The following is a 26,406-nucleotide window of genomic DNA, read 5'->3' on the forward strand; positions in this document are numbered from 1 at the left end:
GATGATGATGATGACATTTAAGCTCTATGTGCTGAGCACTGTTCCAAGCCCTGAGCTAGACACAAGATAATCAGGTTGCCCCACATGGGGCTCACAGTCTTAATCCCTATTTTACAGATGAGGGAACTGAGGCACAGAGAATTGAAGTGACTTACCCAAAGCCACACAGCTGACAAGTGGCAGAGCCAGGATTAGATCCCACGACCTCTGACTCCCAAACCTGTGCTCTTTCCATTAAGCCACGCTGAAGCAACATGGTGTAGTGGATAGAGCAAAGACCTTGGAGAAACGAGGTCATGGGTTCTAATCCTGGCTCCACCACTTGCCTGCTGTCAGGTTAACATGTAGCTGGTGGTGGCGATAGAGGAACTGATTTAAGCAAATATTCTATATTAATGCTCAATCCAGGGGTGATGGTCATAAGCAAGATTAGACACAACAATTGTCCTGTATAACTTCAATCCAGGTTGAATCATAAGGTTAAATTGCTGCCACCTCCTATCTGCCAATTTCCCAAAAGAAGCTAAGCCTCTGTGACTCAATTTCCTACCTCCTTAACTACTGTTGCACCGGTCAATCAATAATATTTATTGAGGGCTTACAGTGTGCAGAGCCCTGTACTAAGCACTTGGGAGAGTGCAATCCAACAGAGTTGGTAGACACGTTCCCTGCCACTGGGCGACGTGCTTCGCTGGTAACGAGTCTGGTCCCAGCAACCAACTCGGAGTCACCGAGGCAGCCGGGTGGTTGTCTGTAGACTCGAGTCAATCCACGGAGCTTCTGACGTGTCTTCTTGAATGTCCAATTCCAGAGCTCGGCGACCAGGCTAGAGCTACGGGTGTGTGACTGATTCCAGGACCGACGCTGACCCGCTTCCGACGAGGGGTTGAAAGAATTTCCCAGAGGATCACCCCCTGATTTTGACGCTAGCTTTCAGATTTGTCGTTGGGTCCCCAAGCCTGACTATATTCTGACTCATGGTACTTATGGAGGCTTACTGTGTATCGAGCACTATACTGAGCCCACAGATGTAGATACTATCATGGGTTTAAAATCAGTTTCCAATCCAACCATAAAACATGGATGTAGCTTGCCTGGGAGCTCTGAGGGGGTGTATTTTGTGCTCACCCACCCCAGGGATGGGAGTCTGTAGGATAACTCTACAAGAAAACGTTCATCTCAAAGAAAGGCTGAAATGGAAAAAGAAAATTCCAAGAGGACTGGATGTTTCCGAATCAAATGCTTACAAAAGTCTAAATTGTGAAACTATCCTAGTGGTTTGGAAAGACAGAAGGAGTAGCAAGAAATCAAGTTGATGAAACCCACAGTCAGACAGACTTCGGAAACAAGCAAATCCTCACACTTGGAAAGGGAAAGGCAAAGAGAAGAAGTGCAGGCTAGTGGTAAGAGAACCTGCCGGTCTCACCTTCACAACACTGCCAAGATCTGCCCTTTCCTGTCCATCCAAACTGCTCCCTCGTTGGTACAATCGCTCATCATATCCCGACTGGATTACTGCATCAGCATCCTTTCTGAACTACCAACCTCCTGTCTCTCCCCATTTCAGTCCATACTTCATTCCGCTGCCTGGATCGTCTTTCTAAAGAAATGCTCTGGGCACGTCACCCCCCTCCTCAAAAATCTCCAGTGATTGCTTCTCAACCTCTGCATGAAGCAAAAACTCCCCACTATTGGCTTCAAAGCTCTCCATCTCCTCGCCCCCTGCTACCTCACCTGACTTCTCTCTTTCTACAGCCCAGCCCACACACTCCGCTCGTCTACCGCTAACCTCCTCACGGTCCCTCGTTCTCGCCCGTCCCGCCGTCTACCCCTGGCCCACGTCCTACCTCTGGCCTGGAATGTCCTCCCTCCTCACATCCGCCAAACCAGCGCACTTCTCCCTTTCAACACCCTGAGAGCTCACCTCCTCCAGGAGGCTTTCCCAGACTGAGCCTCCCTTTTCCTCTGCTTCTTCTCCTCTCCCCATCGCTTCTAATCTCTCCCTCTGGTCTACCCCCCTTCCCTGCCCCACAGCACTTCTGTATATTTGTACGTATTTATTATTCTATTTCTTTTATTAATGATGTGTATATGTATCCATCATTCTGTTTATCTATTATGATGCTATTGATGCCTGTCTACTTGTTTTGCTTTGTTGTCTGTCTCCCCCTTCTAGACTGCGAGCTCATTCTTCGGTAGGGATTGTCCCTCTCTGTTGCTGAAATGTACTTTCCAAGCGCTTCGTACAGTGCTCTGCACACAATAACTGCTCAATAAATACAATTGAATGAATGAATGAATGAATGAATGAATGTGACTGGGAGTCAGGAAATCCAGGACTTCTCTCTGCTCTGCTACTAGCCTGCTGGGGTCATGTTGGGCCTCCCTGGCCTCAGTTTCCTCATCGGCAAAATGGGTTCAAGGCACCTCCCCTCCACTTAGATTGTGACCGCGTATATCTAACTAGTGTTTTAGAGACTGTAAGCCTGTTATGAACAGGAATTGTCTCTCTTTACTGCTGTATTGTACTTTCCAAGTGCTTAGTACAGTGATCTGCACACAGTAAGCACTGACTGACTGAATGAATGAATGAATACAATAGAGTTGGCAGATTTGATCCCTTCCCCAAAGCAGCCTATCATCATCACCAGTGGTATTTATTGAGTGCTTGCTGTGTGCAGAGAACTGTACTAAGCATCTGGGAGAGTACAGCTTACAGTCTAAAAGGAAGACTTTATTTTAGGTTGAATAAGACTGAACATAGCACATGACAGTGCTTTACTCCTTTGGAGTGGCCTGACCTAAAGGATAGAGCACGGGCCTGGAAGTCAGAAGGATCTGGGTTCTAATCCCGGCTCTGCCACTAGTCTTCTGGGTGAGCTTGGGCAAGTCATTTCACTTCTCTGTGCCTCGGTCACCTCATCTGTCAAATGGGAATTTTATAAGGATTGTGTGCAATCGGATTATTTTGTATCTATCCTAGGGCTTAGAACAGTGCTTGACGCAAAGGAAGTTATAAACAAACATCATGATTATTATTATTATTACTACTAATGGATGGGGAAGCCCACTTTATTGTAAGCCCCTTAAGCCTATATTCCAAAGCCCCGGGTTCTACATACATCTCTTTTTTCAGGGATGGGAAGATCTGCAAGGTGTTTGTTCACTGTTCTCCACCTCGAGAAACTCCACCACACTCACTGCTCTTTTCCTTAATACTCAACTGTCAGGGAACCAATCAATAGTGCTAACTGAAACATGGTTCTATCTATATGGGCTGACAAAAATAATAAAATACAATGATTGCTTATGTAGTCTTTTTAAATATATTTAAAGGCAAAGTCATTTGTTAGGTGTTTAGAATATTAAAGCCTCTCTTCTCAGGGTTTTTGAGACAAAGCAATGCATCGTAGTGGCTAGGAAGAACGTGTACCAACTCCATTATACTGTACTCTCCCAAGCTCATTGTGGGTAGGGAATGTGTCTGATTATTGTTATACTGTACTCTCCCAAGCGCTTAGTACAGTGCTCTGCACACAGTAAGTGCTCAATAAATTTGATCCATTGATTGAATGATTGTACACAAGTGCTTGATAAATGCCATTGATTGACTGATTGAATAATGAGGGGTGCCGTGAACATTTTGTGCAAAGTGTTGTCGATACGCTTCTTGTTCTCTTGCAAGTAACTTGCTCTCATCAAACCAATCCGGGTGTTTTCTTGGGAGCATTCTAGTGTCTTAGAATTGGCCTCTGGGGGTGATTCTAGTAGAGACCCAAGCTGCCTGGTGGTAGGATCAATAAAGCTAATTCCAAGATATCAATCAATTAATTAATGGCATTTATTGAACCTTTACTGTGGGCTCAGCATCCTAGAACCCTCCATATTTATTGCTGAGGATAGAGATGGTTTAAGGAGATCACCCAAGCGCACCTCCAAGAATCGCCCTTTAAATTGCTGCCATCATCTCATGATTCTCCAGATTACCTAATCAATCAATGGTATTTATGAGCACTTACTGTGTGCAGAGTATTGCACTAAGCCCTGGAGAGAGTACAATATAAACAAGTTGGTAGAGATGATCTCTCCCCACAAGGACTTTACAGTCTAGAGGGGGAATCCAGAAGGTGTGGGAAACATCCGCGATCTAGCTACTATAATAGTAATAATAATAATCATGGGATTTATTAAGCACTTACTATGTGCCAAGCACTGTTCATAGTTACAAGGTTATCAGTTCGGACACAATCCCTGATCCACATGGGGCTCACAGTCAAGGTAGGGAGGAGTAGGATTTAATCCCCATTTTATAGTTGAGGAAACTGAGGCACGGAGAAGTTAAGTGACTCGCCCAATGTCACATAGCGGATAAATAGCAGAGCTGGGATTAGAACCCAGGCTTGTGCTCCTTCCACTATATTATGCTGCTTCTACTATTCTTTCCTAACAAGGCTAATTAGCAGAGGATAAATGAGCAAGGGTGTGAACGTTCTATTCCTTCTCTGAGCAGGAAAAAGTTCGGGCAAATTTGATCATCTGATGGCAGTCGATTAACTGAACAGGGGTCCAAGTGGAAACTAGTTATAACTGGGATAAAAGAAAATCAAGCTAGTCAATCTGAAAACTATGCTGAATTTCCAAAAAAAAATCATTTTAAAATACTTTTTTTAAAAAGGAAAGGAAAATGAAAGTGTCTTCTAGGAATATAGTTTTTAAGAGCCTCTGATTCCAAGGATCTGCGTTAGCCTCATGTACTTTTAATACATTTAAAATCCAACACTGAAATAAGCATGTGAGAAACACTCTTCATAAAACACAAAAAGTGTTTATTTCACAGTGGGTTTGATGGAGAAGATCTTTTCATAGCAGATTGAAGTATTTAAGTAATTATAGGGCCAGAACAAAGGAGGGAATGAATAAAGAGGCCTGGGGGAAGAGAATTAAGGAGAAATAGTATACAACAATGGCCTGAGGCAAGCAGGACTGACTTAAAAAAAAAAAACATGAAATAGAATATACTCAGATGAGACAGGACAAATAGCTTAACGTGAATGTAGCTGGATTGTACTAATAGCTCTATTTAAAAGGTACTGGGTAGGATTATATCCTCCTGTGTTTGTGTTTATATGATGAATATAACATACTCTCATTTGAGCTATGCAGTTGGTAAACAAAGGAAGGATCGTTTCAGAGTGAATATGTTCTGGTTTATATTGTGTTGGTATTTGCTTTCTTTTCTTTTGAATGAATACAATGGACCAGATGTCAGAATGCGGAGCTACTGACAAGCCTAAAATAAAAACAGCGTGGCCTGGTGAAATGCAACGGGACCTAGTAGTAAGAGGACCTGCTTTCTAATCACATCTCTGCTATTTAATCAAATCATTCAATCATATTTATTGAGCACTTAATGTGAACTGAGCATTGTACTAAGCGCTTGGGAGAGTGCAATAAAACAATAAACAGACACATTCTGTTTGTCTGCTGCATGTCCATGGGCAAGCCACTTAACTTCTTCGTTCCTCAGTTACCTCATCTGTAAAGTGGGGATAAAGACTGTGAGCCCGATATCGGACATGGACTCTGTCCAACTTGATTATTTTGTATCTACCTCAGGGCTTAATACAGTGTCTGGCACATAATAAGTGTCTAACGAATACCACAAAAAAAATAGAATTGAAAGCTCTGGTGAGTTTTGTCTTTCTTGAGTTAGGATGATAGTTCACATGTTTGAGATAAATATTTAGCAGTGAAATGTTCATTACTTTATAAACTCTTTTTAGATGATGTGCTCCTCAGCTCAGGATCACACCTGTAGAGTTTCCAGTACTCTATCTGTCTCAGCTACGGGAGGGAGAGTCAAGTAGAGGCCTACCCATTCCATTCTTAGCTTGGGCAGTGGTTAGCGAGCAGGAAGGCAATCTGCTACAAGTCAAAACTCACCTATGCTGGGCAGCAGCGGCACGAGAGAGAGTCGAGGGTGGAGACTCAAGTGTACTGTGCTGAAGGAGGCTATTGTAAACCACTTCTGTATTTTTACCAAAAACACTCAGTGGATACACCACCAGAATGATTTCAGGTGGAGAGTGGGAAGTTCTGAGAGAGATGTGTCCACAGAGTCGCTCGGAAGCGACTCGACAGCATAAGCCAAGCCAAGACAGTATGCTATCAAGAACCGTATTTGACTACTAATATCCTGAAAAGAAGTATTCTGTTTTCTTCTTCATGCAGGGAAGTCTAAATGTTGAAAAATATGAATTGAACATGTAAAAGGAAAACGTATTAAGAGGCAAAATTATCTAAGTTGCAGTAACAGCAATTTTCCCCAGAATGTTGGTTAATATACTAGTATAAATTTTGAGCTAGTTAATAAATTCATATTTTTTCCAAAAGCAGAGTTATCCTGGCAAAGGAGGCTAATAAATTTCCTATTTACCCAGAAGTTACTAAGAAATCATCCCAAAGTCTTCTCTGTGGCTTATTTTAATAAAAGTGTAAGTTTGATGTGTTTTGATTTAGCACAGTCTGAACTCTCCCTGTCCAAAGTACAACCAGGTTTTTAGACATTCAGGTCAACACATAAACTAATAGAGTTTAGGAATCTAGATGTTGCTGCAGGGGTATGTGAACTGCAGAGATCTGTTTTAAATTTAGTCAGTCATTTGTATTTATTGAGCACTTACCGTGTGCAGAGAGCTATACTAAGCAGTTGGGAGAGTACAATATAACAATAAACAGAAACATCCCCTACCCACATTGAGCTTATAGTCTAGAAGGGGAGACAGATATTAATATGAATAAATGACAGATATGTACATAAGTGCTGTGAGGATGGGAGTGGGGGGGTGTGAATAAAACGAGCAAGTCAGGGATACACAGAAGGAAGTGGGAGAAGAGGAATGAGGGGCTTAGGAAAAACCTCTTGGAGGAGATGTGCCTTCAATAAGGCTTTGAAGTGGGGGTAGTAATTGTCTGGTGGATTTGAGGAAGGAGGGCATCCTAGGCCAGAGACAGGACATGGGCACGGGGTTGTCGGCGAGATATTTAGGGTTTTGGTGAGCTTTTTTTATAGTATTTTTTAAGCACTTATGAGGTGTCAGGCACTGTACTAAATGCTGGGCTTGATAGAAGCTAATCATTTGGACTCAGTCCTTGTCCCACATGGGGCTCCCAGGCTAAATCCCCATTTTACAGATGAGGGAACTGAGCCCCGGAGAAGTTCAGTGACTTGCCCAACGTCAAAAGGCAAACGAAAGGTGAGTTGGGATTAGAACCCAGGACTTCCGACTTGCAGGCCCATGTTCATCAAACAACCAAGTAAGTGTATTGATTGAGCAGTTACTACGCGCAGAGCTTGATACGAAGCGCCTCGGAGAGTACAACATAATAGAGTTAGCGGGCGCGTTCCTGGCTCACAATTAGCTTACAGAGAGAGCTTGCGGGCCACGTTGCTTCTCAAGCTTTTATCCTTCCCTGGTAGAGAAAATGCTGCAAACTTCGTTAAGTGTTCTTCAGGTGAGAAGATTCTCTCTGGGCACAGTCCTCTTGTTGCTGAGGCTGAGGTATCTTGGGGAGCAACATTAACTCTTCTGGGATACAAGCTTGCTACTCAGTGGGGTCACCCCTACATGATGGGGGGCAGCAAAAATAACCCTCCCTTGGGGAGGGTTCAGTGGGAGTTACTATTGACAGGAATGAGGTGTGGCGGTTCTGCTCTTCAGATGTCCCGGATGCCTGTGAACCAAGGGTGACATTTATCTGGCAGTACATTGATCCTGCTCCCTCCCCTTTCTCTGACGCCATGGTCTAAAGGTGGATTTGTGTATTCTTTCTCTGTTCACACACTGTGAGCAATCCAGCTCAAAAGGAGAAAGGGCATTTAAATCCTCATTCACCTTCCCCAGAGACAAGTCGGCACGCACACACAAGAACACACATCTAGTGCGCTTATAAGAGGCTGGGGTGACTTAAATGTCAGCTTGGCCCTGCAGACCATTCAGACAAACGAGGTTTGGGTGTAGCTGCAAAACAGATCGCTTTGAAGATGCCCATTTCTGCATGACGAAACCACCAAAACGTAAACTGCAAAACTTGGCCGGTGAATAATCAGAAGGGGAGGTGTGGGGTGCGTAATTTTCCAGAGAACCGTCCTTCTGCTCAGCAGCTGCAGAGTTCGCAACTTCACTTTACTGCAAATTGAGCCTGATTTGTGGTTTAAGGGAGGTAGAGGAAGAAGAAGGTGGGGAGGCAAGAGGGGGACCCCAAAATCCATAGAAAACTTATCAGCAAACTAGAATTAAATAATGATGCAGGGAGAACTCAACACAGGAGGAGCTATTTAACACAGCTCATAGCTGATGCTAAGTCATTTTGGATACAGTCTTGGCATAAGGACAGGGATCCGGGATTTGGGGAGGATATAGGCAAGAGGTTCCTGATGGGAGAGAAGAGAATGAAGTGCGAAGAGTAGATCGGCTTAAAGGAATGAAGATTGTGAGTTGAGATATAGTGGGAAAGGGGAAGGCATAAATATAAAAGCGAGATCTGACTGAGGGATTAGAGCCAATGGTGAGAGTTTTTGCTTGATTCCCCCCCTCCACACTGTAAGCTGATTGTAGATAGGGAACGCATTATTATCATCATCATCAAAATCATCATCATCAATATATTTGTTAAGTGTTTACTCTGTGTCAGGCACCGTTTTAAGCTCCGGGATGTGGTCGTCTCCGACCCGTAGCGATGCCATGGACACAGAACATCCCACCTCCATCTGCAATCGTTCTGATAGTGGATCCGGAGAGTTTTCTTGGTAAAAATCCAGAAGTGGTTTAGCATTGCCTCCTTCCAAGCAGTAAACTTGAGTCTCCACCCTCGACTCTCTCCCATGCCTCTGCTGCCCAGCATGGGGGACTTTTGACTTGTAGCAGATTGCCTTCCACTTGCTAGCCCCTGGCCCAACTAGGAATGGAATGGTTATGCCTCTGCTTGACTCTTCCTCCCACAGTCGAGACTGGTAGAATACTGGAAACTCTCCAAGTGTGACCCTGAGGGGGGAAGTTCTAGGATAGATACAAGTTTATCATGTCGGACACGGTCCCTCCCCACATGGGGCTCACGGTCTAAATAAAAGGGTGTAGGATTTAATCCCAGTTGGTAGTTGAGGAAACTGAGGCACAGAAGTGACTTGCCCAAGGTGACAGAGCAAGCGAATGGCAGAACCTGGATTAGAATGCAGGTCCCAAGCCCCTGCTTTTTTCCACTAGGCCATGCTGCTTCTCACATACCTTCCAACTCTGTTTTATGTACTCTCCCAAGTGCTTAGAACAGTGCCCAGCACACAGTAGTGCTCAATAAATTCCACTGATTGACTGACATAAACAGAGGTTTTTGAGGTGTGGGAAAACCCTGCAGTATGACATTTGAGAGAGATCATCTGGGTAGCAGAGTGAAATATGTACTGGAGAAAGGAGACTCAAGAGCTACAGAGATTTGTGAAGAGGCTGACGTAGCACAGGGATAGTTCCTGCCCATTTCTAGTCTAGGGTCAATGCTGATCTGGAGATTTTTGCATCTGACTACCCTTGGTGCTTTTCTGTTAATTCCCTGGTGAGTCTTGCACAACATGCATTCTCTAATTTTCAATCCATCTTTCCACAGTCTGCATCTGGCTCTTTTCCAGCTGGAAGCTCTGGTAACTGACACTGAAATGTTGGTCAACTGATTCATTGTAGGGCAGCCTCCTCCCCAAAAGAGGGGTCTGTGATGGTCAGAATACGTTCTGAATCTCCCTGTGGTAAGCGGATGCTGCATAAATTCCCCCTATTTTAGGGCCCAGGTCATTCTGTGGTATTTTGGTATCTGTGGTATTGGTTAAGCATTTAATATGTGTAACTCACTGTTGGCATGAGACAGATACAAGTTAATCAGGTCAAACACCACCCCTGTCTCACACGGGGCTCACAGCCTAAGTAGAAGGGAGAACAGGTATTGAATCCCCATTTTACAATTGAGGAAACTGCAGCCCAGAGTAGTTAGGAGACTTTCCGAGGTCACACAGCAGGTAACTAAGAGCAGGAATTAGAACCCAGGTCCTCAAACTCCAGGCCCTTTCTCTTTCCATTAGGCCAGGCCATTTCCCTTCAGTATAAGCGCTTTCTGGGAGGCCCAAGCAGGGCCATCTTAGGCAGGGAAAGGCAAACAACCAAGCCAGTCAGCCAGTGGTATTTCCTGTGCCCTTCCTGTGTGCAGAGCACTGTACTAAGCACTTGGGAGAGAACGATATAACAATATAGCTGACACATTCCCTGCTAAGAACAAGATGCTCAGTCTACCTGTCATTCAACCATCCCTCCCTTTAATAGGTTCAGGCCCGGGTCTGGGGATGGGGGAGCGGTCCCCAGAGCCTATCTCCCCTCTGAAGACCTGAAGATCAGCACAGGGCAGATTTAGCTAGCAAACATCCAGAATCACTTTCCTCTGCATCGTGCCCCTCTTGCTAACCTGGTGGGCAAAGGTCCTACGGACAGGTGCACCACGGGGCATCTCTGACTCGGTCTTCCAGCAAAATCGGAATTTTTACAAACTCGAACCACCTTATTCAGCGGAGATCAAACTTGTTCCTGTTCTCAACTAAAACAACCATTTCCATTGCCTGTGAGGGCCCTGATTTAATCATTTTAAAAAGGCTAACTGTTCCATTGTCCTCTGAATATCCAACCCAGAAAAGCAAGAATTCTTCAGTCTACTTAGCTTATGAAAACAGAATCTTCAACAAAATCTTCCTTCACATTATTTCCACAATCTGTTAAGAAAACATGAAACAAGCCATAAAAAGGGGCTTTGGAATGTTTTGAGAACCGACTTACGTTAGCACAGTGTAAGGCTAATGCACAAAAGACCGCAAACATTTTAAAGTTGTTTTCATCCGTTTTAGAGAAGGCACTTCCACTTATTTTGTTCACCATCTGCACGACGCCTATCACGCTCCCTCGGCTCACAATGGGCATACACAAGATATTCCTGGTAGTATAGCCTGTGTATAGGTCGACTTCTCTGCGGAATAATGAAAGACAGGGAGGAAAATGTATCACTTAAGAGCTTTCCTGTTTATTTCCGAATTACATCTCCTAATGCACGAGATGGTTAGAAAATATACAGCCAGCATTTGTCAGTGAGTCACTTACTGCAAGCTTAGTCACATTCATTCTCAGAAACAATGCATCTACCCATTATTGATAGAAACTGGGACACTGGGGTAAAACAACTCCAACTCATTTTCTTTTCAGTATAATATTCGAGATCATTACTGCTGCCCTATCATCCATTCATTCAATAGTATTTATTGAGCGCTTACTATGTGCAGAGCACTGTACTAAGCGCTTGGAACGTACAAATCGATAACAGATACAGTCCCTGCCCTCTGACGGGCTTACAGTCTAATCGGGGGAGACGGACAGACAAGAACAATAGCAATAATAAAGCAGTCAAGTGGTGGAGCCAGAATTAGAACCCAGTCCCTATGATTTCCAGGCCCAAGCTCTTTCCACGAAGCCACACTGCACTCCTATCATAGTTAGGAGGGAGAGAATCGACTTCAATAATAGACACGAGTAAACAAATAGATAACGCCTATAGTACATGAATAGATGAGATTTCTCACTATGTTCTCCCATTTCTGTCGCTGCATGGCAGGCTGGAATATCTCCTTAGAGAAACAGCATGCTGGCTAGAGTCCAGGCCCGGGAATCAGAAGGACCCGAGTTCTAATTATTGTTCTGCCATTTGTCCGTGATGTGTCCTTGGGAAAGTCACTTGGTTTCTCGGGGCCTTACTTGCCTAATCCATAAAAGTGGGGATTAAGACTTTGAGCTTCACATGGGACAGGGACTCTGTCCAACCCAATTTGCTTGTATCCACCCCAGGGCTTAGTACAGTGTCTGGCACATAATAAGGGCTTAACAAACGCCACAGTTATTAATTTAAATTTTCAGTTATGTTGCATTGCCTACTAAGGTGCTTTGCTGTGCCTCTAGTTTTTTCTACTAACCTTGCTTATGATCATCCTGCCTGAATTTATCATCCAGAGCCTGATGGGATACCCAGTTGCCCTTCATTCACCTTACGTGGCCCACCCAGGGAAACTATGTGGTGATGAGAATTGTTCGGATGCCGATTCCTTCATGTTCCATAAATTTCTGTTTATGAGCCTATTTTACCATAGGACTCGGTCTTGCTTTGCTTTACTGGAGCAGTCAAATGCAGTAATGCATAAGGCAACAGATCCAGTCTCAGCTGAATAAAGATTCAACACTCCAACTGTTCTACAGCCCTTATATTAAGTCTGAAGCTCAAGGAAATATTGTCAGGTTCTCCAAGGACCTGCCAAATATTCTGATTGGACTTTCTCTTTGTTTCTCATAATCCTACTCAAAAGCGTGTTTCTTGGGTAGCAAAATTCAACATCCAAACTAAGTTTTCTATTGCTAATGAAAATATTCAGCTGTGTGAAAGGATTTTCAGTTCGAGTACACTTTTTTTTAAAAAAGATATATGGTAAATGCTTACTATGCGTTAAGCTCTTACAGTTCTAAGCGTTGGACTAGATATAAGGTAATCAGGTAGGACACAGTCTCTTTCTCTCATGGGGCTCAGAATCTACGTATTGAATTCCCATTTTACAGTTGAGGAAACTGAGGCGCAGAGAAGTGATTTGCCCAAGGTCATGCAGCAGGCAAGTGGCTGAGGTGGGATTAGAACCCAGGTCCCCCAATTCCTACACTTAATTTACACCTGGAGCCTGGTTAATGGGTAACCTTTTCCTTGCCGAAATAGCGTCGGAGACTTCTTACCTGTTGAAGCGTGGATCTGCATAGGCATCAGGAATGTTAAGAACTTCCCCGGTTCGGGCTACTTGACCGGCAATTCCTTTTTCAATAGAAAATCTGCAGAAATATAAGGACAATAGAAATGCTGATCAGCAAATGAACAGTTGAAAACCATTTCGGATGTGGTCGGCACATAAAGAGCACATATTATTAACAATTCCTCTCTATCTGCCTCCTCTTTTCCTCCATTCTACCCAGGAAAGAGAGTAAGGCATTTCTCTGGCTCCAATATAGCCTGAATATTACTACAATTAATTATTATTGAGTATTACTAGCATTGCTACTAGTATTATCACTAGTATTACTATTACCAAATAGTAGTATTTTACTGAGCTTCCAGTCGGTGCAGCACACTGTACTAGACACTTGTCTTCAGGCATAAGGAACTGGAGAATGATCTCCTGCGGATCACAGCAGCAGGCTGGGGGTTGACCTCCTTTTACCAGAAGAGGACGGTCAAGATAATGCTTATCTTGAATTGTTTTACCTATCGACACAGATTTTTTTTTATCTTTCATATACTCCACTTCAAGTGATTTCCATTTCTCTCCTGACCATCATTCAACCTAATCTCAAAACTAATAAGAAATTGCAAATGACATTCTTAGACAATCTTTCAAACAAACACCTTCAAATGTACGAGACAGACCAGACCACCCACTGGGGTGGGTTTCATTACCTAGGGACCAGGCTGGATCTAAAATCAGTGTTATTTCTAAAAGCAAAATGTTACAAATGAAAAAAATGACTTTTTGAAGTTCTGTGAAACTAGTTAATTCTTTTAACAATGTAAGCCTATCTCTTTTCATACGTTCTTCTCAATTTTCCATTGAGGTCTTCCACTGAAGAAGCTACAAAAAAGTGCAGACCAAATCAAGTACATTATCCTAAACACGTGAACATGACATAAATGACAATATCGACAATGTAGTTAAATAGATGGAGTTTGAACTTTAAAGTCAAATTTTCCCCACTTTTCTCAAGCTATTGAAAAATATTCCACTCCCAAAGTAACTTTTTCACAAAGAAATCAGGAAAATGGTCCTTCTCGTGTTCGCTTCCCATATACAAAGCCTGACCATAATATTTTTGTTGAAAAGGAGAATGCTAGGGCATTGTACCAGAATTGTCTGTGGTTCAAGTCACACAGAATACCCTGGACCTAAACTGAGTCTGGCAAGGATCATGATCATCATCATTATCATCATCAAAAACAACAATGGTATTTCCCGAGTGCTTAGCCTGTGCAGAGCACTGTATGAAGAGCTTAGGAGAGTAAAGTACAACAGAGTCAGTAACAATAATAGTAATGATAATAATAATAGTGGTATTTGTTAAGTGCTTACTATATATCAAGCACTGCTCTAAGCGCTGGGCACCTGGCCTGTGTCCAACCTGATTAACTTGGATCTACCCCAGCACTTAGTGGATTGCCTGGCACGTGGTAAGTGCTTATACAAATACCATAAATAAACAATACAAGCTAATCAGGTTGGACAGAGTACCTGTCCCACATGGGGCTCGTAGTCCTAATCCCCATTTTCCAGATGAGGTAACTGAAGCTCAGAGAAGTGAAGTGACTTGCCCTGGGTCACGGAGCAGACAAATGACCGAGCTGGGATTAGAAGCCAGGTCTTTCTGACTCTCAGGCCTGTGCTCGATCCACTAGGCCATGCTGCTTCTCGATAGACATGTTCCCTACTCACAAGTCATTTACTCATTCAATCGTATTCATCGAGGGCTTACTGTGAGCCGAGCACTATGAGTTCACAGTCTAGACGACCCAGATAGGGAGCTCTGAAGGCAGGCTGGCAAGTTGGCGTGGCTCAGTGGAAAGAGCCCGGGCTGGGGAGTCAGAGGTTATGGGTTCGAATCCAGGCTCTGCCACTTGTCAGCTGTGTGACTGTGGGCAAGTCACTTAACTTCTCTGTGCCTCTGTTCCTCATCTGTAAAATGGGGATTAAGACCGTGAGCCTCCCGTGGGACAACCTGATTACCCTCTATCTACCCCAGCGCTTAGAACAGTACTCTGCACATAGTAAGCGCTTAACAAATACCAACATTAATTAAGTTTAACAGGACAGTCCAAATCACGGGGTATTAGTGGTACGGGGATTGTGTCCAACCCGATTATCAGGGCTCTTCCTCGGGACTTAGATCAGTGCTCGGCACATAGTGAGCGCTCAACGAATACCACGGTAATTATGATTATCATTACACACCCTGGGAAGCCCATCGACCATGGCTTGCCTCAGATTTTCTCAATTGTAGCAGCCAGGAGAAAGTATGGGGTTTTGGAATTGATCCTCTCTCTGGTCACTTAAAAACGCAGCCCTGACTAATGCAGAAATGAATTGCTGCTTTGAGGAACCCATACATAGTCAGTAGTTGTTCTCAGAGTTGTTTTGGGAACAAGTAACAGACTACCAGAATAATTGCAGGTGGAGGTGGGGCGTTCTGGGAGAGATGTGTCTGTGGAGTCTCTAGGGGACAGAGACCACTTGACCGCATGAGACAACAACAAGGTCGTTTCACTCAATTAATGAATCGGTCAGTCTATCACTTGATAGTATTTATTGAGCTCCTACTGTGGGTAGAGCTCTGCACTGTTTACATATCTGTGAAGGACACTAAAATAATTTAGATAGGTCAGCCCACATATATATATATATATGTATTAGGTAATAGAGATATTAGGAGTAGTAGTTCACTGAATAAAGGGTTGCCTGAATATCAGCCCCCAACTTTTCAAAAGTCTCCAGAAGGCAAATCTTAAGAAAGTCGTAGCCATTGAACTGAACTAATTCTGCCCCCAAAAGTAATAACGTTGGTAATTGTTAAGCGCTTACTACGTGCAGAGCACTGCTTTAAGTGCTGGGGTAGATACAGGGTAATCAGATTGTCCCACGTGAGGCTCACAGTGTTAATCCCCATTTTACAGATGAGGTAACTGAGGCGCAGAGAAGTTAAGCGACTTGCCCACAGTCACACAGCTGACAAGTGGTGGAGCCAGGATTCGAACCCATGATCTCGGACTCCTAAGCCCGGGCTCTTTCCACTGAGCCACACTGGGCTGAAACTCCTTACGGGCAAGGAAAGTGTCTACCAACTGTTTTATTTTACTCTCCCTAGTGCTCAGGACAGTGTTCTGCACAAGTAAGTGCTCAGTAAATAGCTTTAATTGATTGATTGAAACAAAAAGGGTGTCTACAGGAGTCCACGGGATATACATGGTCCTAAAAGAATCAACCATCAAACAGAACATTTGGAGTTGATTTTGCGTGTCTTTCTGGTGGCTTTGTGTAACAATATGGTTTTGTATACCTACAGCTCATTTGATTCATCTGCATAATGCTTTCTTTCCTGCCTCCAATCCCAAAAGGATGTAGGGGTCAGACTTCCCCTCTAGATTGTGAGCTTCCTGAGGGCAATGAGAAGCAATGTAGCTTAATGGCTTAGAGCCTGGGCCTGGGAGCCAGAAGGATCAGGGTTCTAATCCCAAATTACTTTACTTCCCTTCTCTGAGCCTCAATTATCTCATCTTTATAATGGGGATTTAGACTGCAATCTAAATCTATGTGGGACAGGGACTGTGCCCAATCTAATTACCTTGTCTCTACCCCAGCTCTTAGTTCAGTGCCTGGCACATAGTGAGCACTTGACAAATACCACAATTATTATTTTCATGTCTACTAACTCTCCTAAGTGGTTAGTAGAGTGCTCAACACCTGGTAGGTACCTAAGAGACAGTCTTGATGGATTGAGGAAATAGGGCAAGTTAAAGGCAATTCATTTTTCAGTGAAGAAGAATGTCAGGGCTCAGATACCTTTTTGCCTGACATGAGAACCAACTGGTTGAATGGTCATCCAAACGAGACCAGTGTTGGGATCTAGTTGAAAGGCCCACAGTGTGCTCAGACCAGCTCAAAGATGAATGTTCAGTGACTGGACATTTGTGTCAGGGGGGTTTCTAGAACACTCCTCCCTGAAGGAACATGACTGACAGAGTAGAAGACATGGTTATTTCCCAAATAATCCCTAAAAAGCTGGGAATTACACAATCAAAGCTTTTAGCTCGTCCCAAGCACTTATTGTACTCTCCCAAGCACTCGGTACATTGCAGAGCATCGTTCTCTGTTCACAGTAAGCACTCAATAAATAGTCCATGTCCCACAGTGGGGCTCAGAATCTTAATCCCCATTTTACGGATGAGGTAACTGAGGCATAGAAGTGAAGTGATCTGCCCACGGTCACACAGCAGACAAGTGGCGGAGCCATGATTAAAACCCAAATCCTTCTGATTCCCAGGCCCACGCTCTATCCCCTAGACCATACTGATTCACCATGATATTGCACCATTATATCGTACAATCCAAAGCACTTAACACATTGTTCTACCCATAGGAAGCGCTCAGTAAATACCACTGATGGATTCATGATGATCAATCGATTCATAGGTACAAGATAATCAGGTTGGACCCAGTCCACGTCCCATGTGAGGCTCACACTGTAAGAGCTCACACGCTAATCTCAAAAAAAAAAAGAAAGAAAAAAGATTGATTTGGAAAAAAACACGCCCAGGTTTCTGTGCATGAGAAGACCTGCAGAATGGCAGAAGAGGGGCACTCCGACGTACCTGGGCGGACTAGAGCGTGTGTCTCCAACGCGATTTCCACAAGGACCGCCTCCGGAAGACGGCATTTCCAGGAGTGACGTTTAGAGCTTCAGAGACGCTTTGTCGGAGGCACCGCAATGTCAGTCCTAGAAGCGCTGCCTTCGGGAGGCTGGTCCTGGTGGAAATGATATCACAGTATGACAAATAGTGTCAGTGTGCCTGTGAATAAGCACAGAAACTGGGCAACCTAACGCCTGCTCAGCGGTCAGCAAGATCGGTCCTTCATTTCCTCCTCCTCTGCCTTCTCTTCCTCCTCCTCCGCCTTCCTCCCCTCACCTGATTTCTTTGGTCTTCTTGAAAATGGGCTTCCCTTCGTTCTCTTCGCCGATGTCGAAAAGGTCCGAATACAACTCCTTGTTCTTCTGGTCTACTTGGAAGAGGGCACAGCGGTCGGCATTCACCAAATTTTTTGCATATATCTAAGGGCGAAGGATGAAGCGGGGATTAGAAGTGAGGCCTGTGTGAGGTTCCATTTTGGCACCTCTGACTCCCAGGCCCGTGCTCTATCCACTAGGCCATGCCGCTTCTCCTTTGCTCTTGAGCGTACCCCTTAAGTGCTTGAATACTCACCCCAACCGCGCAGCATTTATGTCTACATACTTATATTCTGCCATTTCCCCTATCTTTGATTTACTGTAATGTCCTCTCCCCATCTGGACTGTAAGCTCCCTGTGGACGAGGATTATGTCTGCCGACTCTACTGTTTTGTTTTCTTCCAACTGCTTAGGACAGTTCTAAGTGCTCAGTAAATATCACACAGTAAGTGCTCAGGAAAATATCTCCGAGGGATCAATCAATCAATCGTGTTTACTGAGCATTTACGATGTGCAAAGCACTGTACTGAACACTTGGGAGAGTTTAATATAACAGAGTTGGGAAACAGGTTCCATGCCCAAAATGAGCTTACAGTCTAGAGGGGGAAATAGACATTTAAATCAATTGAAGATATGTACTTTAGTGCTGTGGGGCAGAGAGTGGGGTGAATCAAGGGTATAAATTCAAATGCAAGGGTCACTCAGAAGGGAGAGGGAGTAGAGGAAATGAGGGCTTAGTCAGGGAAGGCCTCTTGGAGGAGAGGTGCTTTTAATAAGACTTCGAAAGAGGGGAGGGAGATCGTCGGTCGGAAATGAAAGGGGAGGGAGGTCCAGGCCAGAGGTGAAGCATGGACAAGTGTTTGATGGAGAGACAGATGAGATCGAGGCTCAGTGAGTTCGATTGATTGATTTACTGATAAATCTGCTCCTACAGCTTCAGTTTTGCTGTCTTTGTGGATAAATCTCAAACCGACCTCCCTAGCCTTGTATTCTCTCCTTTTCTGCAATCTCTTATTTCCTTCTACCTCTAGGACATCACTTCCCAGACATTCCACCAGTACCTTAGGCACAATAGGGAGAAGCAGCGTGGCTCAGTGGAAAGAGCATGGGCTTTGGAGTCAGTGCTCATGAGTTCGAATCCCAGCTCTGCCACTTGTCGGCTGTGTGACTGTGGGCGAGTCACTTAACTTCTCTGTGCCTCAATTCCCTCATCTGTAAAATGGGGATTAAGACTGTGAGCCCCACGTGGGACAACCTGATTCCCCTATGTCTACCCCAGCGCTTAGAACAGTGCTCGGCACATAGTAAGCGCTTAACAAATACCAACATTATTATTATTATTACAATATGTCTACACTGAACATCTCACATCTGCTCACAAAACTTCTCCTCCACCTAACTTTTCCATCAAAGTTGACAGCAACACCATTCTCCCTGTCTTGGAAGTATCTAACCTGGGCATTATCCTCCCACTCTTTCAACCTCCACATTCAGTCTGTCAGTCAAGCAATCAATCATGTTTACTGGGCACTTAATGAGTTCAGGGCACTGAACTAAGTGCTTGGGAGAGTACAACATAACAATGTAACAGACACAATCCCTGCCCATAATGAGGTTACAGTCCCATCTGACAGACAATCTCACTGTCACCAAATCCAGTCACAGTACTTCCTCCACAACACTTCCAGGATCTTTCCCTTCCTCTCTATCCAAAGGCCCCCACTCCGATTCAGGCACTTGTCGTATCTCGGCTTGACTACTGGACCAACCTCTTCACTGACCTCCCTACCTCCAGTCTTTATCTTCTCCAGCCGATATCACTGTTCTCAAAAGAAGAAGCTTGGCCTAGTGGAGAGAACACGGGCCTGGGAATCAGAGGGCCGGGATTCTAATTCTGCCTCTGCCGATTGCTTGCTGTGTGACCTTGGACAAGTCACTTAACATCTCCCTGCCTCAGTTTCCTCATCTTTCAAGTGAGGAATCCATTCTCCTCTCTCTTATTTAGGGAATGGGTGTGGCTTAGTGGAAAGAGCACAGGTTTGGGAGTCAGAGTTCATGGGTTCTAATCCCAACTCCGCCACTTGTCAGCTGTGTGACTTTGGGCAAGTCACTTCGCTTCTCTGGCCCTTAGTTACCTTATCTGTAAAATGGGGATTGAGACAGTGAGCCCACATAGGACAATCCTGTATCTACCCCAGCGCTTAGTGCTTGGCACGTAGTAAATGCTTAACAAATATCATCATCATTATTATTATTACTTAGACTGTGAATCCCATGTAGAACAGGGTGTGTGCCCAACCTGATGATCTTGTATCTACTCCTGCGCTTAGAATACAATTCTGTTGCTGAATTGTACATTCCAAGTGCTTAGTACGGTGCTCTGCACAAAGTAAGTGCTCAATAAATAACTATTGAATGAATGATTAGTGCTTGACACATTGTAAGTGCTTAACAAAACCATAAAAAAATGGCATATGATTCCCCCACTCTCCATATTAAGCAGAAATCCTTGACTATTGTCTTTGCTTGACACTTTGTAAGCACTTAACAAGTACCACGAAAATAAAACTTTGCACCTAACTCCCTCACTCTCCACCTATAAAAACTTTCAATGGCTGCCCAGCCTCCCCACATGAATTAGTAAGTTCTCACTATTGCCTTTAAGGCGCTCAACCTGTTTTCTCCCTCCTCCTTTGCCACTCTTTTCTCCCACTACATCGTAGCTTGCAGTCTTCCTTCCTCTCCAACTCTGCTACTCACTACGGTTTGCTCGGTTTGTCTGACTGCTGACCTCTCGTTCCCTTCCTTTCCGCTCCCTGGACCACAAGTTCCCCAACTTCAAAGCCTTTCTGAAACCACATCTCCCTCAGAGGCCTCCCTGATAGATTCCTATTTTCCTCACCTGCTATCGTCCCTCCTCACAGCCCCGCCCCGCAAGACTTATGCAAATATACACACTATTGTCCCATCTATTTTTTAATGGTATGTGTTAAGTGCTTACTATGTTCCAGGCACTGTACTAAGTGCTGGGGTAGACACAAACTAATCAGGTTGGACACAGATGTCATGGGTTCAAATCCCGGCTCAGCCACTTGTCAGCTGTGTGACTTTGGGCAAGTCACTTCACTTCTCTGGGCCTCAGTTCACCCATCTGTAAAATGGGGATTAAGACCGTGAGCCCCACGTGGGACAACCTGATCACCTTGTATCCTCCCCAGCGCTTAGAGCAGTGCTCTGCACATAGTAAGCACTTAACAAATACGAACATTATTATTATTAAATATCGTGCTATGGGGTAAAAAAAACCCCAACCCACCTACCTCATAGCTTGAAGCCATGTTCATGAACCTCTTTCGGTTCTAACGCAAGCCAGAAATGGCGTAAACGCCGTGTGTTGGCAGCTCCTGGCCGAGAAAAGCTTTCCGCACACAGAATGCACACCGTGCACTCAAGGGGGTGAGAGAGGGACCCATGCATGAGAGAATATGTCTGACCCTGATCACTCGTCACAGAGGACGAGGACAGTGGAATTCTGCCCCATTTTTTTTAATAGCATTGGTTAAGCCCTTACCATGTGCCATGCGCTGTACTAAGCGCTGGCCTAGAAATAAGCAAATCAGGTTGGACACAGTCCCTGTCCCACGTGGGGCTCACAGTCTCAATCCCCATTTTACAAATGAGGGAACCAAGGCACAGAGAAGAAGAATAACGGTGTTTCTTAAGTGCTTACACTTTGTCAGGCAAAGTACTAATCACTGGGGTACATACAAGGTAATCAAGTCCCTATTCCAAACGGGGCTCACAGTCTTAATCCCCATTTTACAGATGAGGTCATTGAGGCAGAGAGAAGTGAAAGGACCTGCCCAAGATCACGTAGCAGTCAAGTGGTGGAACCGTGGCCAAAATCCGCCCCTTTCTCTCCGTCCAAACTGCTAGCACATCAATGCAAGCATTTATTATATCCCGCTTTGATTACTGTATCAATCTACTCGCTGACCTCCCTCTCTCCTGTCTCTCCCCATTCCAGTCCATACTTCATTCCGCTGCCCAAATAAGTTTCCTTCAAAAGCATTAAGGCCATGTTTCCCCACTCCTCAAGAAACTCCAGGCATTGCCCATCCACCTCTACATCAGACAAAAAAAGTGCTTTAAAGCATTTAATCAGCTTGCCCCCTCCTACCTCACCTCGCTTCTCTCCTACTACAACGCAGCTCGCAACTTCATTCCTCTAATGCTAACCTTCTCACTCTCCCTCGATCTCATCTGTCTCAGCACACACCTCTCGCCCACATCCCGTCTCAGGCCCGGAATGCCCTCCCTCATCTTATCAGACAGATAATTGCTCTCCTCCACTTCAAAACCTTATCGAAGGCACATCTCCTCCAAGAAGCCTTCCCTGACTAAACCCTTCTCTCCTCTTCTCCCACTCCCTCCTGCACCGCTTACTTGTTCCTTCATTCATCCTCCCTCCTATCCCCACAGCACATATGTATGTATCTGTTTACAGCTGTAATTTATTTATTCATCTATTTATTTATATTCATGTCTGTCTCCCCCTCTTGACTGTGAGCTCCTTGTGGGCAGGAATGTGTCTGGTTTTTGTTATACTTTACTCTCCCAAGCGTATAGTACAGTTCTTAGCAGTCAGTAAGCGCTGAACAAACGTGATTGAATGAATGAATGAATGAACCAAGATTGGAACCCAGGTCCTTCTAATTTATAGGCCCAAGCTCTAACCACTAGGAAACACTGTTAATCTCCATTACTTTCACTTTATTATAATAATTATTGTATTTGGTAAGCACTTATGTGTTCAGCATTGTTCTAAGTGTTCATTCTCCCCCTCCGAAATATCGGCTCATTTTCGGCAGAGAACGTGACCGTCTAATCTATTTTAACATACTCGCCCAAGTACAGAGTACAGTGCTCTGCACATAGTAAGCCCTCAGTAAGAAAATATGAACTGGGGTAGCGACGAATGATTCAGATTTGGCACAGTCCCTGTTCCATTTGAAACTCACAGTCTATGGAGGGAGAACAGGTATTGAATCCCCATTCTACAAGTGAGGAAACTGAGGCCCAGAGAATTTAAATGACTTGCTCAAGGCCATAAAGCAAGCAAGAGGTGTAGCCGGGATTAGAGTCCAAGTCCTCTAACTCACAGGCCTATGCAATTTCCATTAGATCATGCTGCATCCCTACCAGTGAATTGAGCATAATTTATTAACGTTTAATCCTGACCTCTAAAAACTTCCACATGCCTTTTTTGTGGAAGCCTGCCACGTTCAAAATCGGTTAGTGATATTTAGTCCATTTACCTCACCCAAACCTAGAATAAAAAGTGGGCTCAATCCCATCAGCGAGTTTATGCTTGTCAGCTTTGGTTTGTCATGAAGAAGCAACAAATAATAAAATATGAAAACAAGCAAACCACCCCTCCAAGTCCAGACTTGCCTTAAACAGATCCAAGATTTGTAAAACAAATCCAAGAAAATGTAACTGGGGCATCAATCAGTTATTTATTGACAAAGAGACATTTTTGTCAAGATGATCATCCTCAAATTGTTTTGTAGTCCTTAATCTCCTTTTCATGTTTGTTGAATGTCTGAGGCTAAAGTGCTGAGATAGTAGAAATATTTTTTCTAAGTTGGGGGTCACTTACCATTATATGTTCAAGTAAAGAATCTATTGCGACTATGTTATCAAAATAGGTTCTGGGGAAGAAAAAAAAGAAGAAAATAAGTAAGCAATTTTGTTTTGACTACAAATACAGTGTACCCTGCCTAGATAAAATCTCAACATTGTAAAAAAAAAAGGCAGTATAATTTAGCACAGTTGCATGTTTGTTTTGACAAAATCAGGAGTGTTATTTGTTGAAGGAGGACACAGAAAATGTGCCAGTTAACTGCTTCTTTTGTCTTTTACAGCTTTAAGTTTGATATGTGGGTGGTGTTTTTATTAGCCGGTAAAGCTAACGGATAATAGTCCTTAAAAAACAAACAGCCTCATCAGAAATATCTACAGGACTGTTGAACTGTATAAAACCAGTCGCTCTTTCTCCTGGAGTTTCTGGCCCTCCCCCAGATATCTAGCTTGCCTACTTTGATACGTCGAGAAGGAAGTCATTCAGTTCGGTTTGTTTGGCAAGACCTCGGCACACCTGTTAGGACAGTGAAAAGAGAAGATGTTATGTGTGCAGAACAGACCTCTGTGGCTTAAACACTAAACTACAGTTAATCTTAGGAATTACAATAATGAGACCACAGACAAACAAAAAAATTGTGAGCGCTGTACAAGACTTCAACTGATGCATCCACTGCTCAGGGAAGCTGATCCAAGTAGGGCTTAGGTACCATCAAGCTAAGACAGAACTTGGATAATAATAACAATAATACTAACAATGATGCTTGTTAAATGCTTACTGTGTGCATTTAACTGTTCTAAGCACTGGGTTAGATACAAGGTAATCAGGTTGGACAGAGTCCCTGTCCCACATGGGGCTCAGAGTCTTAATCTCTGTTCTACAGTTGAGGCACAGAGAAGTGAAGTGACTTGCCCAAGGTCACACAGCAGACAAGTGGTGGAGCCGGGATGAGAACCCACATCCTCTGACTGCCAGGCCTAAGCTCTTGCCGTTAGATCCTGCTGCTTCTCATGGTTTAAACGGGAGAAAGGAAAGAGAGCACAGATCAAGGGGCATCTCCCACCCCAGGGACCCCTAGAAAAACTGAACTGCAAACTGCCATATGTTTTCTTTTCCCAGTTCTAGTTTTTCTATCCCTGGATATTCTGCTAGCAAAATCATCAGGGAAGTTGTTTGTCTACACAGTACGTGAAGGAGGATGGTTGCTCTTCCCCAAACACCCAACTCATGTCCAGGTTGAAGAAACAAGAGGCAAAATGGCAGCAGACTTTGTGTCGTTTGAGGCCCAGAACCGAGATCTGATAAAAATAATAATATTAATAATGATAATAATAATAATGGTATGTGTTAAACACTTACTGTGAGCCAAGCACTCAATCAGTACAGTTGACTGACTGACTGTGGGCCCCCAACCTCTTTAATCAGGTCTCCTTTTTAACCCCTCTCCCCGCACCTTCTGCACATTGCACATCTCACCTGCACTTGATGTATTGCTACTGAGGCCCATGAGAGATTGGCCGTTGCGACCTGAAATGAAACATATGAAACTGTTGGAAAAGTCTCGGAACAACATTCTGACTCTTCAAAACTGGCTTGCCAGTACCTTTCCTCTGCACGTTGGGTAGGAGCTGTGTTCTCTAGAGGGGCTAAATGCTTTCTTCCCAGCCAGTTACCCTCCTGCAGAGGGGTTTCTTGATTTAGAATGAAGAAGCAGGCATGAATCTCAAGTCTGGGCACTATGGTAACTTTGCCACCTGCTAGACCACGTTGATTTCCACGAAGAATGCGTGTCAAACAGGGATAGATGGGGGTTTGGGGCTTTTTTTTGGTATTTAGTAAGTTCTTACTATGTGCCAAGCATTGTCAGGCACTGGGATAGATACAAGGTAGCCAGGTTGGACATAGTCAACAGGTTGGACAGGCTCAGAGTCTCAATCCCCATTTTAGATGTGAGGTAACCGAGGCACGGAGAAGTGAAGTGACTCACCTAAGGTCACACAGCAGGCAAATGGTGGAGCTGGGATTAGAGCCCAGCTCCTTCTGACTCCCAGAACAGTGCTCTATCCATTAGGCCACGCTGCTTCTCCCTGTGCAATGTTCAGTTTCTGCGTGGCCGTCAGTTTAATTTCAGATCACAAAGGAAAATGGTGGCTTGCCTTGCAAGCGCAAGGAGACTGACAGAGCAAAAGGAATCACCAGGGGTTTTGTTTGATATCAGTAAAACAATTCCCCTTAAAAACCTTCGAAGTTATTTCCAGCATGGACCGATCTTACCTTCTGAAGCACTTACGCACATAACCATTTACCCTCCTGCTTCTGTAAGTGATTTCAGTGTGTCTCCCCAGCTTTTTCATTCATTCATTCAATTGTATTTACTGAGCGCTTACTGTGTGCAGAGCACTGTACAAAGCACTTGGAAAGTACAATTCAGCAATAAAGAGAGACTAACCCTGCCCACACTAGGCTTACTTACTTACTACTTACACACTAGGCTTACTCATAAACTCTTTGAGTCTACTTCTCTTTCAGTGTAACCTCTCAAGCTCTTAATACAGTGCTCTGCACATAGTTAGCACTCAATAAAGACCATGGACTGATAGATCGGCAGTAGAGGCTTCCAGTGAGCGTGCAAAACTTGACTGAAATAACATTGATGCTATGCGGATATCCCTCTAGATTGCAAGCTTGTTGCGAGCAGGTAATGTGTCTGTTTATTGTTGTATTGCACTCTCCCAAGCGCTTAGTACGCTGCTCTGCACACAATAAGCGCTCAACAAATACAGTTGAATGAATGAATGACTTCTCCTTCCCCTTGTTCCAGAAGGATGGGGTCAAAAGGACAAACCGAGCACGAAAAGTCTCAGGCCCATTCTTTGGAGCACGGTATAC

The 26,406-nt window shown here is 44.1% G+C and overlaps 1 protein-coding gene and 1 non-coding gene across 7 annotated transcripts in view; both read right to left on the bottom strand.

The window, feature by feature from the left end:
* The window catches only part of PDE10A (phosphodiesterase 10A), a 543,800-nt gene that overhangs the window by 38,079 nt on the left and 479,315 nt on the right, over positions 1–26,406 (bottom strand). For all 6 annotated transcript variants that reach the window (XM_039915066.1, XM_029048769.2, XM_029048765.2 and 3 more), the window contains 6 exons: positions 24,994–25,044; positions 23,975–24,033; positions 23,536–23,587; positions 17,836–17,978; positions 12,849–12,941; positions 10,866–11,052 (listed from right to left, as the gene is read on the bottom strand). In XM_039915066.1, the coding sequence (XP_039771000.1) occupies positions 10,866–11,052; positions 12,849–12,941; positions 17,836–17,978; positions 23,536–23,587; positions 23,975–24,033; positions 24,994–25,044 (585 nt within the window). The remainder of the gene's footprint in view (positions 1–10,865; positions 11,053–12,848; positions 12,942–17,835; positions 17,979–23,535; positions 23,588–23,974; positions 24,034–24,993; positions 25,045–26,406) is intronic.
* LOC114806234 lies at positions 8,917–9,054 on the bottom strand. Its single transcript, XR_003754270.1, has one exon. It is a non-coding gene; the product is annotated as a small nucleolar RNA SNORA7 (small nucleolar RNA).

This window comes from Ornithorhynchus anatinus, chromosome 21 (assembly GCF_004115215.2).
Source record: "Ornithorhynchus anatinus isolate Pmale09 chromosome 21, mOrnAna1.pri.v4, whole genome shotgun sequence".
NCBI classification, from domain to species: domain Eukaryota; kingdom Metazoa; phylum Chordata; class Mammalia; order Monotremata; family Ornithorhynchidae; genus Ornithorhynchus; species Ornithorhynchus anatinus.